General features: G+C 56.9%; 5 protein-coding genes across 5 annotated transcripts; 4 read left to right on the top strand and 1 right to left on the bottom strand.

Annotated features, from left to right (window-relative positions):
* Positions 1-98: 98 nt before the first annotated feature.
* ISF_03991 (small oligopeptide transporter, OPT family) lies at positions 99-2,545 on the top strand (the record flags this gene model as incomplete). The annotated part of the gene is made up of 2 exons (XM_018847597.1): positions 99-705; positions 747-2,545. The coding sequence occupies 2 exons, from the start codon at positions 99-101 to the stop codon at positions 2,543-2,545; spliced, it is 2,406 nt and encodes an 801-aa protein (XP_018705177.1).
* Positions 2,546-3,793: 1,248 nt separating this feature from the next.
* ISF_03990 (Peptidase S10, serine carboxypeptidase) lies at positions 3,794-5,636 on the top strand (the record flags this gene model as incomplete). Its single annotated transcript, XM_018847596.1, has 3 exons — positions 3,794-3,998; positions 4,077-4,258; positions 4,329-5,636. 3 exons carry the CDS (start codon positions 3,794-3,796, stop codon positions 5,634-5,636), a joined length of 1,695 nt encoding a protein of 564 aa, XP_018705176.1.
* Positions 5,637-7,754: 2,118 nt separating this feature from the next.
* On the top strand, positions 7,755-13,379 carry ISF_03989 (hypothetical protein; the record flags this gene model as incomplete). The annotated part of the gene is made up of 1 exon (XM_018847595.1): positions 7,755-13,379. One exon carries the CDS (start codon positions 7,755-7,757, stop codon positions 13,377-13,379), a length of 5,625 nt encoding a protein of 1,874 aa, XP_018705175.1.
* Positions 13,380-14,138: 759 nt separating this feature from the next.
* Positions 14,139-14,888, top strand: ISF_03988 (Copper homeostasis CutC domain protein; the record flags this gene model as incomplete). Its single annotated transcript, XM_018847594.1, has 1 exon — positions 14,139-14,888. One exon carries the CDS (start codon positions 14,139-14,141, stop codon positions 14,886-14,888), a length of 750 nt encoding a protein of 249 aa, XP_018705174.1.
* Positions 14,889-15,180: 292 nt separating this feature from the next.
* On the bottom strand, positions 15,181-17,451 carry ISF_03987 (Alkaline phosphatase-like, alpha/beta/alpha; the record flags this gene model as incomplete). The annotated part of the gene is made up of 5 exons (XM_018847593.1): positions 15,181-15,754; positions 15,806-16,479; positions 16,529-16,607; positions 16,656-16,840; positions 16,903-17,451. 5 exons carry the CDS (start codon positions 17,449-17,451, stop codon positions 15,181-15,183), a joined length of 2,061 nt encoding a protein of 686 aa, XP_018705173.1.
* Between the last annotated feature and the right edge of the window lie 117 nt (positions 17,452-17,568).

The raw sequence follows: 17,568 nt of genomic DNA, 5'->3' as shown, positions 1-17,568 counted from the left end.
CCCGTCCCTTGTCTCTCCCCATCCCCCTCCTCTCCATTGACGAGGCTCGCGTGCAGGAAAGCAGCAGCAGAAGCAGCAGAGACAAGTCCATCGCAGCCATGAAGGAGAAGAGTTCCAGTGACGACGGCATCAGCGCCGCAAGCCACGGCGTTGGCGACATCTCCCAGCTCGAGGCCCAGGCCCAGCTTCGCTCCGTCCAGCAGCACCACCTGCACGACCCCAACCTCCCCGACGACTTCCTCGACGACGTCGCCGACGCGCTGGCCGCCGCCGACTCCAAGACGGCCGTCGCCACCGCCGCCCACGTCCTCGAGGACTCGCCGTACCCAGAGGTCCGCGCCGCCGTCCGCAACTACGACGAGGACGTCCCGGCCAACACCATCCGCGCCTGGGTCATCGGCATGCTGTTTACTACCATCGGCTCCGGGCTCAACATGCTCTTCAGCATGCGCGCGCCGTCCATCATCATCACCACCTACGTAGCCCAGCTGCTGTGCCACCCGGTCGGCCTCGCCTGGGCGTGGGCGATGCCGAACCGGCAGTATTCCCTGCTGGGGTTGAAGTTTAACCTGAACCCGGGGCCATGGAACAAGAAGGAGCACGCGCTGGTGGTCATCATGGCCAACGTCAGCTTCGGCGGCGGCTCGGCGTACAGCACCGACATCATCCTCGCCATGAAGCAGTTTTACAAGCAGGATTTCGGGTGTAAGTTCCCTGCCCGTCACTGTGCTGCCAATCAAGGCAAGGTCTGACCCGGCGAGAAACAACAGGGGGCTTTCAGCTCCTCCTCACATTCACCATCTCCATGTGCGGCTTCGGCATGGCCGGCCTCTTCCGCCGCTACCTCATCGAGCCCGCCGCCATGATCTGGCCGACCAACCTCATCAACACCTCCCTCTTCTACGCCCTGCACGACCACTCGCCCTCCGACCCGGCCCGCACCAACGGCTGGTCCGTCGGCCGCTACCGCTGGTTCGCCTACGTCTGCGCCGGCTCCTTCGTCTGGTACTGGTTCCCCGGCTTCATCGCCCCCTTCCTCAGCGTCTTCGCCTTTGCCACCTGGATCCGCCCGCAGAGCCCCGTCGTCAACCAGCTGTTCGGCGGCTGGACGGGAATCTCCCTGATCCCCATCACGTTTGACTGGACCCAGGTCAGCGGCTACACGACCTCGCCGCTCATCTTTCCCTGGCACGCCATCGCCAACACCACCGTGGGAGTGGTCGTCTTCATGATGATTGCCAACATTGGCATTCATTATACCAACACGTTTTACAACTTGTACCTGCCGATCAGCGACTCGGAGAGCTACGACAACATGGCGCAGGTGTACAACGTAAGCCGCGTCCTGACGCCCAACTTTGAGCTGGACATGGAAAAGTACAAGGCCTACTCGCCACTGTTCCTGTCCGCCACCTTCACCATGGCCTACGGCGTCTCCTTTGCCGCCATCTCCGCGCTCGTCGTCCACACCATCCTCAACCACGGCAAGGAGATTTGGCAGCGCCTCACCGCCGTCGGCAAGCACGACGACGACGACGACGTCCACACCCGGCTGTACTCCAAGTACGACCCCGTGCCCTTTTGGTGGTACGCCGTGCTCTTCCTCGCCATCTTCGGCATGGGCTTGGGGACGGTCCTCGGCTACGCGACCAACATGCCCGCCTGGGCGTACATCGTCGCCATGGTCCTCGCCTGGCTCTTCATCCTGCCCACCGGCATCATCCAGGGCGCCACCAACGTGCAGCTCGGCCTCAACGTGCTCACCGAGTTCCTCGCCAGCTACATGCTGCAGGGCCGGCCCGTCGCCAACATGCTCTTCAAGGCCTACGGCTACAACGCGCTCTACCAGGGGCTCGCCTTCGTCAGCGACATGAAGATGGCCGTCTACATGAAGGTGCCCCCGCGCACCGTCTTCCTGGGCCAGACCGTCGCGGTCGTCTGGTCCTCCGTGGTGCAGGTGGCGGTGCTGAACTGGGCGCTGGGCGCGATCGAGGGCATCTGCGAGCGCGACCAGCCGGACCACTTCACCTGCCCCGGCGCCAAGGTCTACTTCAACGCGTCGGTCATCTGGGGCGTCATCGGGGCGCAGCGCATGTTCGGCCCCGGCGCGCTGTACTCCCCGATGCTCTGGTTCTTCCTGGTCGGCGCCGTCTGCCCGGTGCTCACGTGGGCGGTGCTCCGGCGCAACCCGCGCTCGGCGGTAAGCTACGTCAACTGGCCAATCATCTTTGGCGGCAGCGGCATGATCCCGCCGGCGACGGCGCTCAACTACCTGTCCTGGGCGTGGGTCGGCTTCCTCTTCAACAAGTACATCCGCAACAAGTACCGCGGCTGGTGGATGCAGTTCAACTACGTCACCTCGGCCGGGCTCGACGTCGGCCTCGCGCTGAGCACCATCCTCATCTTCCTGGCGCTCGGCCTGACGGGCACCGAGATGACGCCCTGGTGGGGGTCGGTCGGCGCGCTCAACACCATGGACGTCCAGGATACGGCCATCATCAGGCCTCTGGCGGATGGGGAGACGTTTGGACCCAAGACTTGGTGAACTAGATAGGTTGGCGTTGTCCAAGCATGTATGCTACGCGATATAAATAGTCATGTCAGATACCACCATGTTGATCGTTGCTTTGAATTTTCTAACCATGGCCTACCCTGTAGTAAGTTGGTGACCACATGCGTGCGCCAAAACAGCGCTACTTTCTCGCTTGCGATAAATACATAAAATGTGTGAAGCTAATTCTCTACTCTCTTTTCCTTTTTTTTATTTTTGAAGGCTAGGTGATGTCGCTGGTAGGCCATTTATCATGAGGGGTTGATGCTTTCTCAGCCTGAAGCTCGTCCTACCTTATTAGCTTGAGGTCTATAATTATGCCAAGACGATGCCAAGTGTCTTCTCCATCTGTTCACGATCTGTTACACTTATTTTTCCAGATGTATGAAACGTATGGCAGTTGGCATGGTTGAGCCTCGAGCAGCCCCAACTTCCGCTCACCCAACGACAAGATGCGCAGGCAACTGACTATACGTAGGATACCAACCACACATACTTCAAAGCTTGCTCATCTCGCTCACGTCAACCGTTCAGTCATGTCGATCGCCTCTCAGCCACAGAAACCCGGCGGCGGGTTGGCTAGTCGCGACGCTACGCTTCTAGCTCGCCGGGCGGTATTGAGGAAACTGTGGTTCTTCTCTATTGATGAAGCCGCCGCCACACTCGACGAAGCGCTATCCCAAACTCGGGATTCCCTATCTTGGGGAAGGCAGCGCCACCTTTCTCGTGACAAGTTTACCACGTTATATCAGAGGATCGCCCCCTTGGCAGCGGGCCCCTTCACCGTTGTCTGTTACACGGCTACACCGAGCGCAACCCGAGAACCCTTTGTTCTCATCTCGACAACCAGGCGTGGTGGAGCATCAAGGCATCTATCCAATTGGTTATGGCTCACCATGTTGGTTTCGTGGCTGAAAATGTCTTTAGATAAACAACAAAAAATACGGAGAAGGTGGGTTGGGTGGCATGCCCTAGACGCCGCTCGACATCGCCGCTTGTCCAAGGCCGGTAGAGGGGGGAGCCCTATTGAGCTTTATTACGGCTGCGTCTTTGCTACAGGCCCGGGTTGATGTGTGGCAACAAATTTGTCGGGCGCCCCCTTTGATGAGTCGTATATGTAGTAGAGTCAAGGCCGACTCGCCTGCCTTCCCAAAGGGAACTCGAGCTGAGATGTAAATGTTTCCTCGAAAATCTCTTACCATCTTTCATCGGTCTCTGAAAGGAAACTGGATGAGAAGGAAAATGAAGAACAAAATCATCCTCGCCGGCCTGTTTGGCCTCGCCGGCCTTGTCAGTGCCGGCTCGGGCTCGGGCTTCCTCCGACGACACATGCCCGAGTCCCAAACGACGACGCACCAGATGAGCCGGCGGTATATGACGGAGGCTAGAAAGCAGAAACATATCGACGACGTTCCTCCGCCGCGCTTCCGCAACAACGACACCGAGAGTGAGTCTCAACCCGTGGGAATCGCCATCGCCGGCCCAACCCATCCAGAATTGCTTACACGGGGACCACCCTGAGCAGGATTCTACGTCGACGGTAGCACGTTACCGCTGATCGACTGGAACGTCGGCGAGTCCTACGCCGGGAATCTGCCCATCTCGGATAGCGCCAACGAGACGAGCGAGCTCTTCTTCTGGTACTTTCCCACCGCGACGAAGGAATTTGCCGAGAACAAGGAGATTGTGATATGGCTCAACGGCGGTGTAAGTTCAATATCAAGTCGGCCATATCGCTGGATTCGCCCATGCTGACGAGATTTTGGCAAAAACACAGCCCGGATGCTCCTCGCTGCTCGGCTTCCTCGAGGAGAACGGCCCGATAGCCTGGGGCGAGGGCATGGCCACGCCGCAGCGCAACCCCTTCAGCTTCCACATGCTCACCAACGTCGTCTGGCTCGAGCAGCCCGTCGGCGTCGGCTTCACCAAGGGCCACGAGGTCATCCACAATGAGGAGGACATCGCCGCGCAGTTCATCGGCTTTTGGAAGAACTTTGCCCGCACGTTTAGCATGGACGGGTGGAAGGTGTACATTACCGGCGAGTCGTACGCCGGCATGTACGGGCCGTACCTCGCGCAGGCCATGCTCGACCGGGCCGACGCCACGTACTACGACATGGCCGGGCTGCTCGTCTACAACGGCATCTCGTGGGGCGAGGCGCTGCAGTCCGCCCCCGTCGCCTTCCCGTTCCTCGACATGCACTACGACCTCATGCCCCTCGACCAGCCCGTGTTTGAGCAGCTGCGCGCGCTCGACGCCAAGTGCGGCTTCGAGGACTTTCGGAGGGAGTACTTTGTGTACCCGCCCCGGGGTCCGATGCCAAGCCCGCTGTCGCATGCTGACAACGAGAGCGACTGTGCCGGCATCTTTGACAAAGTGAACATGGAGGCGGTCAAGAAGAATCCGTGCTTCAACATATATAACATCGTGGATAGATGCCCGAGGCGTAACGAGCCGCTGTCGGGAAACGACGCGTGGTTCGCCAGGCAGGACGTGCAGGCCGCGATCCACGTCGGCCCGTATGTCGCGTGGCACGAGTGCAGCCAGGTGTTCCCGGAGGGCGTTGAGGACCAGTCGGATCCGGCGGGCGTACACGCGCTACCGCAGGTCATCGACCGGACCGGCAACGTCATCGTCGCTGCGGGCACCAACGACTATATCCTGTCAATGAACGGCATCCTCCTGGGCATCCAGAACATGACGTGGGGCGGGAAGCTTGGCTTTCAGCAGGCGCCAAGCGATCCCTTTTACGTACCCGCGTACGGCTTCGACCCGGACAGGATGGGAGACGACGACTATAACGCCGAATTTTACGGGTACGAGCTCCCGGCCGGGTACGGCGTCATGGGTACCACGCATCAAGAGCGCGGCCTCTCGTTTGTGGTGTCCCAGCTGGCTGGGCACGAGGGCCCCGAGTTCACGCCTGCAGCGTCATTCCGCATCTTGGAGAAGCTGCTCGGCCGAATTGACAGCTTGAGGGAAGTGTCTGCCTTTAGCTTACCTCAGATCAGCAACGTTACGCAGCCCGAGGGTGAGCTGGGCAACGGCACTGTCAAGATACCATGCTGGACTAGGGGATGTTAGATGGGTGGCTTTTACGGCATTGCTGATTTCAAATGAGGCGTTCAAGGTATAAACGGTACTTGATCGCAATAATGAGTTAGAACGATATCCCTCATGACTTAGATCGTGACTTATGGTTCAAGTCGTGCAAGTGAATGATGGCGGCTCAATGAAACAATTGAACGAGCCGTGTCAAGTCGATCGACGGCCCAGGATAGAACAGACTAGGTATGTGTGGCTGACAGCCGTTTTACAAGATGCAGCCGAGATGGTGGCACACATGACAGAATGTGCGAGCCCGTGTGACGGTCATCTGCCCATCTGCCCGTACTAGTCGAACTCAGCCACTGGGCTAGCAGAGCTGGACCATCAGTTTCTGGAGCTACCTATCAGGGGAGAGTGTCGCATCGCGGTTTGAGTCTTGCGGCCTTTCTGCGTGGTGGCAGTATTGCGCATTCCTTGTTCGTTGCTGTTTGGCTGGGCGCACACATCGTGTCTTGATTGGCATATTGCACTTCCTGCAGGGAGCTTGGGGCATGGTGACGTGGAAATGCGAGACATGCTGCGACGCTGTCTTGTAACTACTGTATGAAGCCGTTTGGATTTGGGGCATGCGTATCCCTAGATATGTACGGATAGATGCAGCTTTGAAAGGCGCAAGGCGTCGAATGGCGGCGGGACGAGACGGGAGGTGTGGTGGCGTTGGAGTGGTGCAGTCGGGATGAGAAGCAAGAACGAGGTGCATGAAATACTGCCATGTAGAACATGCGTGCATCGGCAGAAGGGCGGGGAGGGCTTGTGCCTAGCGGCCGAGAGGATGGATGATGATTATTGTGTTGACGGCGACGACGATGATGATGCGAGCAAGCAAACGGAAGGTAAATGGTACATAATAAGGTAATAATAACAAGGCACAGAGAGAGACTGGATCAAAACAAGGCGATGGCGGAGTCGCAGAAGACGAGTCAAGGTACCTCGTGGGCGTATCCTTGGTGTAAAGTGTACCTGCTAAGAAGGTTCATCAGGAAGACCGGCTGCCGGCGGTGCTACCAAGTGGGGATGGTAGTTTAAGTGTTTTGAGCACCAAGGAACAGTTTTATGGGCGACAAAGCTCGCTGTAATCGACATATTAACTGGCCAAGACTGCTATAACTGACACAGATAAGACGAGACAAAGCCACCCCAAGCCACGAATCAAGCCGCTAATAACAAGAGCCACTAAAACATCTCGTAAGTTAGTTTCCTTGCTTCCCTGCTTAGCTGTGCCCAAACCCAACTTGCAAGGCCCCCTCCCTCCCATTGTTTACCCAGCTCCCCCCCCACCCGCCAGCCCCGTTGGTTACTGCGGCACCCAGCGCCTCAACCTTGCCATCAAGCTGCTAGCCTGCTAGAGGGGTACCTATCGTCCCTCACAATCTATTAGGAAACAAAAGTACCCTGCTAAAGCTCCGACGACAAGCTTTCGTCGCATCGCTGCATCACCTGGCGTCTGGACGGACGGACTCTGCATCCTCCGTCCTGCGCTGCGTCCTGCTCACCACTCCTCATCGCCCTCCTCCTCCTCCTCCTTTCCTCCTCCCTCACCTAGATATTCTTATCTCTTCGCCATTCTCTTGTACATATCCGACCACGACAGAATCAATATTTTCTCCCAATCCGTATCGCTTGGCCGAACCAAACCTTGCACTTACATGCATTCATTACCCACCCGCCTACATACACGGCTCCGTTTGTAAATAGCTGCAACCCATCGACTTCGCGACCCGGCATTCACCGCCCGACATTGTCGACGCATATTGCGGCCCGAGCCTCCATTTCACCTACATTCTCGCGAATTGGGCCTCCCCGTCTTTGTCGCCGTATTTTAGGCCCTGTCGCCTTTGCCGCACCAACAAAGAGACGCCTCTACCATCTGGAGTCCTCTGCCCTGGCCATGTCGAGGTAACACAGCGTGTGACTTCTGCTCGCGGGATACACAAGTATGCGGCCGCCTCCTCTTCAAAGTACGCCCTTGACCCTTTTTCCTTCTTTCTCCTCTTCTTCATCGTCGCTTGTCCTTCCCATAGATTCCGGTTTTAGAGCGCATTGCCTTACGCTACGCCGCCATTATGCTAACTCTACCGCCGCCTCTAGGGAACAATGCCGTCTGAATCGTCCCCGAGCGAACCTGAGCGACCGCCCCCTCCAACGACTCCCCGCAAACCTCGCAATCGCACATCACCTGAGACTCCTCGAGCAAAAATTAGAGCCAGCCCCGGAGATGCGCCCCATTCCGCTCCTGCCGCCGCTCAGGCTGGCAGGCGCAACGACTCCAAGAAACCGGAGCCTACACTTCTAACCGACTTCTTCCATGGCAGACAAAGCGCCGCCCGCGTCGCGGCTGATCGAAAGCGGCGTCAGAGCGTCGACGCCGTCAAGGCTGAGCTGCGTGCCAATATGCGCCTAGAAATGAGGCAGAGCTCCGTCCGCAAGCTGCAACAGCCTAGCGGCGTGCGCGAACGGGTGCACCATTGGCAACGCAAACACGGTACCACAATGGCCACCTCCAACCCAAACTATGCAGCCACCGAGCCTGACGACGTAGCTTTTGATGGCGAGGATCTGGAGAGTGTTACCGAAGAGGACCGCGTGCGAATCAAGATGCGTCAGAGATCGAACCCACCTGCGCCCAAATTTGTACCCAATAGACCAAACCACGATGACAACCCCGGTTCGTCTGGCCGAGACGATGCCGCAGAAGACGACGCCAGATCGCTTTCGCCGCCTAAGAAGCGTGTAGTAAGCGACTCTAATTGGATGCGCCAAAAACCCAAGAAATCTCCTCCCCGAAAGGTGACGCCTTCATCTTCCAAAGAAACCACACCGCAAATATCGAAAGCCTTTGTTCTGCACCCTACTCCAAATCCCCCCGTTTCCAGCAAGATTAAAGCTTGGGCTGCCAAAATTGAGATGCCAGACGAGTACGAATCTGGTTCTCAGGTTGGAAGCGCGGCTAGCCGCTCGACAGCCCGCTTAAAGCCCAAATACAAGCAGTTCGGTGACGATGACGGCATTCGTGTGAGTGGTTCGAATGATTCTTCCGTCGTTCGAGATGACGGAATTCGCGTTCGTCCCACCACTACTGGCTCCAATATTTCTTTCCCTGGTCAAACCTACCGTCCACCAACAGGTCGACGAAGCAAGAGCATTGCAGCCTCATCACGATCCGCTCTAAGCATAGAAGCGAGCGACATCTCGTCGCCGTCGTCAGAAGGCACGAAGAAACCTGTCCGTCGACGTAGTAAGAGCATGTCGACTGACAAGAAGGAGTCCGTCAACGATACACCAACCAAGACAGCATCGAAACGGCGTGCGAGAGGTCAAAGAGATGCCATGAGGTCATATCTCTCTGCGTCGGCGGCTGAAACGGATACGTCGTCGCACCTTGGTGATGATGTATCCAACCTTAGCAGCTCGCTGCGACCCGATTCCGACATGGACTCGAAGCTCACTGCAAAAACTCTTGCCGACAATCTCGGCGACATCCCATTTGGTCACTCTGCTTTCAGTGAGCTGGATCTCTCTGGCAGATACCGGCCCAAGAAGCTCAACGTTGATCGCAAGTCGAGCTTCAAGGGGGTCCCTCATGTCTTCAAGAAGGTTGTGGAGGAAGGGAAGAAGATCATGAAAGACATGAATGAGCCACCCAGACCACAAGCCCCAAATAAGCCCCCGAGCATTGAAAAGTGGCTCAGCACGACTGTCGATCCATTCATCGAGACTCCCAAAGAAGCGCCCGCGCCAATCATCAAAACGCATCCCGCAACAGAGGATTCTGTGACTACCCAAAACACTGCTGAATCAAAGGTGGCAACTTCTTCATCACCAAAAGAAGCTCCTCGCAAATCATCCGCCGTCAGCTCCGACGACGTCACTAGTACACTTGAAGGTTCCGAAACTCCACTACGAACTGAGACCGTTCGACGAAGGCGGGCTCATACCGTGGGAGCGCAGAAGCGCCACTCGAAGAGACACTCTCAACCGGAACAAACATCAGACATATCTTCGGCAGTTACTGACGAAACGGCAACGGAGTTGGTGGAGGAAAAAAGGGAGCCCAAGGAACACCTGCAGCATGCAAAAGACGACACAAAAGGGTCCAGCTCGATGGAACTTAAAAGAACACGTGCAAAGCGTGCCACGTCCTCGCCTCTCAGAAACAAGGAAGGCTTCCTTGGCATGTTCAAGAATGCCTTCTCCGGCGAGTCTGCGGCCTTTGCCGGACCTGGCAAGGCTTATAGAACAGAAGAGCCCCAACGACATGAGCTGCATGACCAAGAATACACCGACGACTACACCGACGGATCTGCTTTGTCTAGCAGGGACACAGAGTCACAACTTACACAATCCACTGCTAGTGATCACCACGCAAACATCCCCAGAATGGTTGCTCCCCGACACCCTCCACCCACCAAGGGACATCATGAATTGTCAACGATCATGTCCGATGACGGATCCAGTGCTGTAAGCTCGGCTCTCACAGGCTCAGATGCTACATCGCGGATCACTCAATCTACCGGGACCGAGTCAACCATCATGTCCAAGACCAGCCACGCTTCTCTCAAGAAGCAGCACAGCTTGGCCAAAAGACGAATCACCAGCCATTCCGATCTTATGTCGGTCCTTTCGCTTCCAGACCAAGCTGCTGTTCCCCAGAGCATGAAGAATAGATCTCGACCGAGTCTCCGCCGGAAGCAAGGTGTGCCAGCGGGTTTCTCCGAAAACGAACTGTTGCAAGAATTTGAAGACGATGAAAATCTTTACAACCGGGAGCTCAAGACCTTGGTCGATGGTGTCATTCCTGTTCTCCTGGGCGACGTCGTGAACAATAGTGACGCTACAACACTCTTTTCTACTGGGGGAGGAAGCCAGGCTGACGCAATTTCTAAGGCTGTTGTTGGCATGGGTGTCGCACTCGAGAAACTGAAGAATGCGCATAAAAAAGCACCACTTCAAGATATCCGTCGCCTAGCTCACTGGGCACATGGCGTTGTGCCAATGTACAACAGCTACCTCAGCGCATGGAGACTCGGCTTCCAAGATCTAGTGGTGAATCTCGCCCCCGCCTCAGGGAAGCCCGATGATGAAGACTCACTATTAGATGCGCTCCCAAGAAACGAGCACGGCGATATAATCAATGAAGACGGAGAAAGAGTTGCTGTCGGTTATTTGCTGAAGCGACCTTTGGTCCGTATCAAGCACATGACAAAGCTCATCAAATGTATCGACAGCATTATCAACAGCCAAGATACTAGTCAACTCCTGCGTGATTTTGAGAATCTGCAAGAGAAATCTCGACGCCGCCACCGTGAAGAGACGGCACGGATTGAGGACGAAGATGCGATCAATACGGATGTCACAAGATGCCGAGACATCAGAACTTTGGGGGCCATCACGCCTCCAGCCATCGACCCCCATTTGCAAGTCAATGCAAAAGACACATTTGCCCTATTTTTGGCCCACTCCAATGGACAGCGTCTGCAGTGCCGGGTCGAGCTTGTTTACCGTGACAACCCTCTTCAACCAAAGCAACCGGGCGATCTACTTATTCGTGAGCCAGGGGATGGTAAAGAAGGCAGAAAATCGTACCTCCTATTCCCGCCAATTCAGATGCATCTTTGCTCTGCCAGAACTGGCGACAGCCATTTTGACATGGCCATTATGCTCCGAGGTGTTTATGACGGCCGCGCCTGGCATGAGTTGCTGTTCTTGACGGCCGATGACGAAGATCAAATACTCGACTGGCTAGATCTTCTTCCCCTCAACCCAGTCCCTCTACGAGAACCGGAGCCAAGCGTTGTCGGTGATGATGAACCTGACAGATTTGTCGACATTCCAGTCGGGGTGCCTACAGTATCAGAATTACCTGACCGTGCGATCCCGGCTGCTGATATTTTGGCTGCTAGGCCGCAGTCTCCTCTTGTCAAATCGCCTCAGGACCCTCAAACGCCCAAAAGAGAGAGAACGGATGCCGGTCGGGACGAGGCTCAGTCACTTTCAACGCCAGAAAGCGACCACGACAAAACTCCAACTCAGCCAACATATAATGTCGAGGACTGGGACGACAGAGGCTATCGCGAGGAGGACGACTTGCTCCCCCAGCCTCTCAAAATCAAGAAAGCCTCCCCTCCGAGAATACGGCGAGATGATGAAGCTCCTCCGCCGCCAGCCCACCGCACACTTCCGCCCACGCCTGAACAACAGCAGAAGGACCCGAATCTGCTTGCACCGCCAGAGCCAACTGAGAGAATTAAGCGGCGTAGATCGTCACCTCTCAAACACGAATACCTGCCTTCCGACGCCTCGTCTGGAGGATCAAGCAGCCCTAGTCCGGAGCAGTCGGACGATGACTCTTCAGACGACGACGACATCGACAGCATGGACATACCAGAGACTGAGCTTGGTGTGAGCATCCCTAACGAAGCACACCAGTCTCAAAAGGCGGAACCAAAACACGAAAGCGTACTGTCTCAGTCAGATTATAGTATTACACCGTCCAATTCGGCTTCGCAGGCCTGTGGAGTTCACCCTCCGCGCAGCACTGCAGAACAGCAAGAGAATACTACCCGTTTTATGGCATCGCTCTCGCGATGGTCTGAGAAAGGGGCGTGGAAGGATCTCAGCAACCACCCCTGTGTTATTGTTGTCTCTGCTGGTCTTGTCGAGGCGTATGCTTTCCGCACCGATAGCGATCCGAGCAAGTCCATCAAATTAGACGAACAGCCACTGATCGCTCTTGACCTCACTCCGCTTGTGCTTATCAGACAAAGCACAGCTTTGGATTTAGAAGTACGATCGTCGGTTCAAATGCACTCGCGCCTATATGAGAAGTGCAACGGTGGCAACTTTCGCTTCAGATGCCACAGCGCACCTGAGTGCTTTGCGTTGTACATGGCAGTCCACCAAGCGCGCCTCAGCAATCAAAAATTCATCCAGTTGGAGAACGAGGCGCGCTTCAGAGGGTTTGGAGAGAGGCACGAGCCTGAAGAAGATGACCGAGCTGGACGGCGCCGTAGTTGGTTCGGTCGCAAGAATAGCTACCGCAGCTCGCCGAGAAGTGCAGCCCGCTCTCAGGACGGAGAGAGCGCCGCGCACTCATCAACACCCTCAGCAACCAGCTTCCTTAAGCGGCTCACTCAATCCGGGAATTCCGCGTTCAGCCTCGAGCATTCCTCCATCGACCGCCAGAGCCGTGGCGGCAGCGGCCGAAATAGCTTGTACACGTCTGGTTCCTCCTCGGCGAGCGGCGCTTCACCTCGCTCGCCATCTGTCAGCACTGGTAACACTCCTGGACACCGCGGCTCCATGGATGCTGAGAACATTCGAATTCGACTGCATCTCCTGGTCTCGTCTACGAAATGGGAGGACTGCGGCAACTGCATTCTCAAGATCCGCAGACCCCCTCCCGGTTGGCACCAAGCACTCCTTGCCGACCACGGACTGGAAAAGCGCATCACGGTGCAGTCCCAACCAAAGAAGGATGATGAAGAGCCCAAGGTATTGCTCGACGCAGTCTTGGGCAGTGGTTGCTTTTCCGCAATGGGAAGTCGTGGAATCGTCTGCGGCATCTGGGAAGAGGTGCAGGGGGCCAACGGCGTGGTTGGCATGGTCCCTGCGAAGAGCAACCCTGGCGGTAAGATCAAGAAGTGGTGTTTCCAGCTGTCTACGGCTGCAGAAGCTAATTGGGTGCTGCGAATGGTGCACCAAGAAGTTGTTCGCGCATAACATGCTGCTGAACGTGGCTGTGCCTTTTACTCTCCTTTTTTTCTTTTTTTTTTCTTTTTTTCGTGACCTGTGTGTCCTTTACATTTCTTTGTCGTTGACCTGCGCTATGATATCCCGTACATACTGTTTTGTTGTGTTCTCTCTTGTCTACTGGTATCTCTACGGCGAAAGAGCCGCTTTGATGATGTCCATGTTATTTTACATAGATGTGGTTCGGATATTTGGACGGTAGAGTCATGGTTTTGGCGCGTGTGGCTATAATTCAAAAGTGCGGGGGGTGGTGTACATTTAGACCCAGAGAGGATCGCGGATGTAGTGACATGACCTGTCGATAGAATAAGATGTATCTATTATACCAATGGCCCTGCTCCACCGTCTATGTTGTCGTTTTCTTTTAAAAAGCCTTCGGTGTGTTCATACAACCCCCCACAGCCTGTTCCCGCGATGCTTCCCGGTTGGGCAACCCCGCCCCCACCATCCCACCAACACGGTTCTTCCTCCGGCCATCCATCCATTCATTCATCCACCGTCATCTGCACCACTTTGAAGAAACAAGAGCAATTCAGAAGAAAGGGAGTCTCTTCCCCTCCTCCTCTCTTCCCACTCCTCAACTCTCATTCTCTCTCTCTCTCTCTCTCTCTCTCTCTCTCCGTCTCTAGCAAAAAAAAAAAAGGCAGTCCAGGAGGAAAGGAATCCTCCCCACCTCCCCATTCTCTTTCCCCCCCTCTTCCTCAACGCTCTCTTTCTCTCTTCCTCAAAATGGCCCCCGTGCCGCTCGAAGTCGCCGTCTTCTCCGTCGCCGACGCCCTCCTCAGCGCCTCCCTCGGCGCCTCGCGCATCGAGCTCAACCACCCCGGCAGCTACCCCCTCGGCGGCCTCACCCCCCCCGCCTCCGCGCTCTCCGCGCTCTCCGACCTCCCCATCCCCGTGCGCGTCATGATCCGCCCCCGCGGCCCCCCTCCTCCCCCGGACCGCACCCCGGATTTCATCTACACCGCCGCCGAGGTGGACGCCATGCATGCCGCGATCGCCCAGCTGAAGCCCGCGATGGACGCCCGCCGCGGGGACGGCTTCGTCTTCGGCGCGCTGACGCGGGACGGGCGCGCGGTGGAGGAGCAGGTCTGCGCGGCGCTGGTGGCCGGCGCGGCGCCGTTTGCGTGTGTGTTTCACAGAGCGTTTGACGGACTGGCGGATCTGCAAGGGGGAGTGGAGGTGTTGGGGAGGTGCGGCTTCGCGGGGGTGTTGACGGCGGGAGGCGCGCGGGGAGGCGCGCCGGAGAACGTGCAGAAGCTGGGGGAGGTGTGCGAGGCGGCGAGGAGGAAGGGCGGGTTGGAGGTGGTGGCGGGAGGAGGCGTGCGGCACGGCAACGTCGCGACGGTGGTACGCGGACGGGGTGGCGCGGCGCCGGGGTGGGTGCACTCGGCGGCGCTGAAGCCGGACGGGACCGGGCTGGACGAGGATGAGCTGCGGAGGCTACTGGCAGCGCTGGCGAGGGAGGACGAGGCGTGAACAGAAAAGAAGGAAGAAGTCAAACATGGACCGGGGCATACATAAAGGTGTTTTATACAAAAGTTGTGTTTAGAAAAGTCGCAGATGGAGGGACACATTTTGCATCAATACAGAAAAGCACAGTCTATTACTTCAAACAGCCCAGTTTACGCCCCTCAACCCCTAATTATACACCCAAAGCATTCTTTTCTTCGTCAATGTATATACATGTGAATGAAATCTCGGCATGCAGAAACCACCAAAACCACATTCTTCGTCAATCCCGCCTCATGGAGAGTGAACCACCACTCCTCTACGGGCTGGGCTTGGGAATAGCACAGGCAGGGGGGTTAGTGTGCCCCGGAAGAGCCGTGGTGGTGCTCGTTCCATTGCCGGCCGGACGGGGCGGCGTGCCGGGCTGGTGACGCGCGAGACCGAGACACGTCGCAATCTTGTAAAAGACGTCGACGTTGCCGTAGGTGCCTCCGAAGAGGTCCTGGCAAGGACCCCAGGCGTAGACGGGCACGTCGGTCAGCGAGTGGACACCGACGGCCTCGTCGGTGTGGAAAGTGCCGTTGACGACGAAGCCGTCCGGGCTGTCACTCGGGTTGGCGTAGTACTCGTCGCCAATCTTGACCGTCGGGTTGCGGGGGCCCTTCTTGTGGACCTTGAAGTTCTCGCGAATGTCCGGGTGCGCGGCGACGCCACCAGCAATGGCGTACCGGGGCTCCCAGTTGGTCGGGAAGTTGGCTCCGGTGCCGTAGGTCACGCCGTCGGCCTTTTGGTACTGCGAAAGACCCGACTTCTCGTAGGTGCCAATGGCGCGGCGCTTTCCACGCTGGTCAGGCTGCTCCGCCAGGTACTTGGTATCGGCAGAACCGTAGACACTGCAACTGGGTTAGTAATGGTAACTGTTGACAAGAACCTGAATAACTCACTCGAAGCCGTGGCCGTGATCAGCGGAGACAAGAACAAGAGTCTCGTCGCGGATGCCAAGCTCCTCGAGCTTCTTGATAGTGGCGGCGATAGCGTCGTCCATCTCCAGGAGCTCGCCCAGGGCACGGTCGTAGTCAAGCGTGTGCATCTGCTTGTCAATGGACGCACCCTCCGACATGAGGAAGAAACCCTTCTCCTTGCCACGAGTGGCGAGAATCTCAACGGCCTTGACGGTCATCTCCTTGAGGCCGGGGATGTCGGTGGCGGAGCTGTTCTTGCCCAAGGGGTCGTTGGTCACCTTCTTGATGTTGTCCTTGTACACGTTGCGGTCCAGCCAGACGGGCAGAACGCCCTGGCAGAAGACACCGAGCGCGCGCTTGGTCTTGTCGACGGTCTGGAGGGCCGTGTTGTTCAGGCTGATGGTGTAGCCCTTCTTGGCAAACTCCTGGTAGTAGTCCTTGCCCTTGTAGGAGCCCTTGCCGGGGTAGAACTGCTCAGCACCGCCACCGAAGAAAACATCGGGGCCGTTGTTGGCGGTCCAGGTCCAGTTGGTGACACCGTTGAGGGCCTGGTCGATAAGAGCGCCATACTCAGCGCGCTTGCGGGTGTGGCCGGTGAGGGCAATGGGAGTAGCATCGGCAAGGAAGGCGGTAGAAACGGCACCCCAAGCACCACCCTGAGGCTGTCAGTACATGTTGTTTTGCGTTAGCATGTGTGAAACTTACCCAGACACGCTGGAAGATTTCGACAATGGTCTCAACCTTGGGGTCGTCAAAGGCATCGGCGGAGGAGTCGACGTGTACACTGCGATTTGTTAGCTTCGTCCAAGTCTAGTGGCTGGGCGATTCGTACCCCATGGCATTGACAGTGCTCTTGTGGCCGGTGTAGAGAGCAGAAGCAGAGTTGGCAGAGTCGGTAATGTAGGAGTCGAGGGAGTGCGTCATCTGGTGACCAAGCACGGGGAACTGGTCCATCTTGAGGACGGACTGGTACTTTCCGTTGATGCTCTTGTGTCCCAGCAGACGGGCGGCAGTGATCTAATGCATCTGTTAGTCATGCGCAATTGCATGATGATGCGCTTTGACTGCCTGCTACGTACCATGTTGGTGGTCATGCCATCACCAATGAAAAAGATGACATTCTTAGCCTTGCGCTCCTTGGAAATGTCGCGGACAATCCAGTTGGCAGTCGTCTTGTTGCCGTTGTAGTAGTCGAGGACGACCTTGTAGCTGCCGGGCTCGTAGAGGGCAATGCTGCGGTAGGCCTTGGCGGCGACGTTTACGACGGAAGGAGTTTTGGCGTCCTCGGCGTAGAGATCCTCAAACCACTTGAACTGCCACTTCTCGAGCTTGGGCTCGGAAATCTTGAAGGCCTGGGCAAAGTCCTTGGGCTGGCCGCCCTCCTTGGTGATGGTGACCTTGAAGTTCTCGTCAGGCTTGCCGTTGTGGGCGGCCTCGGAGCCGTTGACGGGTGCGTGGACCTCAACACGGAGGTCAAACAGCTGGCCCGGAAGGAAGTCGCTCTGGTCCGGGGGCAGGACACAGCCGAGATCGGGGCAGCCGCCGAGGCGCTGGAAGGTCTGCGCAGAGGCCTGGCCGATGGTGGCGGCCGCGACGAGGGCGGCAGCCGTGTTGAGCTTGACAAGCATGGTGGTCAAAGAAGCTCTCAATCGAAGGGAATGTAGACTGGGTTCCTTAAGGCTCGGACCAAAGGTGACACAGCTCGAAAGCAAGAGCTGAGAGGAGGAGGGCGAACGCAGTTTATA

Source organism: Cordyceps fumosorosea (assembly GCF_001636725.1).
Source record: "Cordyceps fumosorosea ARSEF 2679 chromosome Unknown scaffold_8, whole genome shotgun sequence".
Lineage (NCBI taxonomy): Eukaryota > Fungi > Ascomycota > Sordariomycetes > Hypocreales > Cordycipitaceae > Cordyceps > Cordyceps fumosorosea.
The sequence above is the reverse complement of the archived record's forward strand: the minus strand, read 5'-3'. Positions and strand labels throughout refer to the sequence as shown.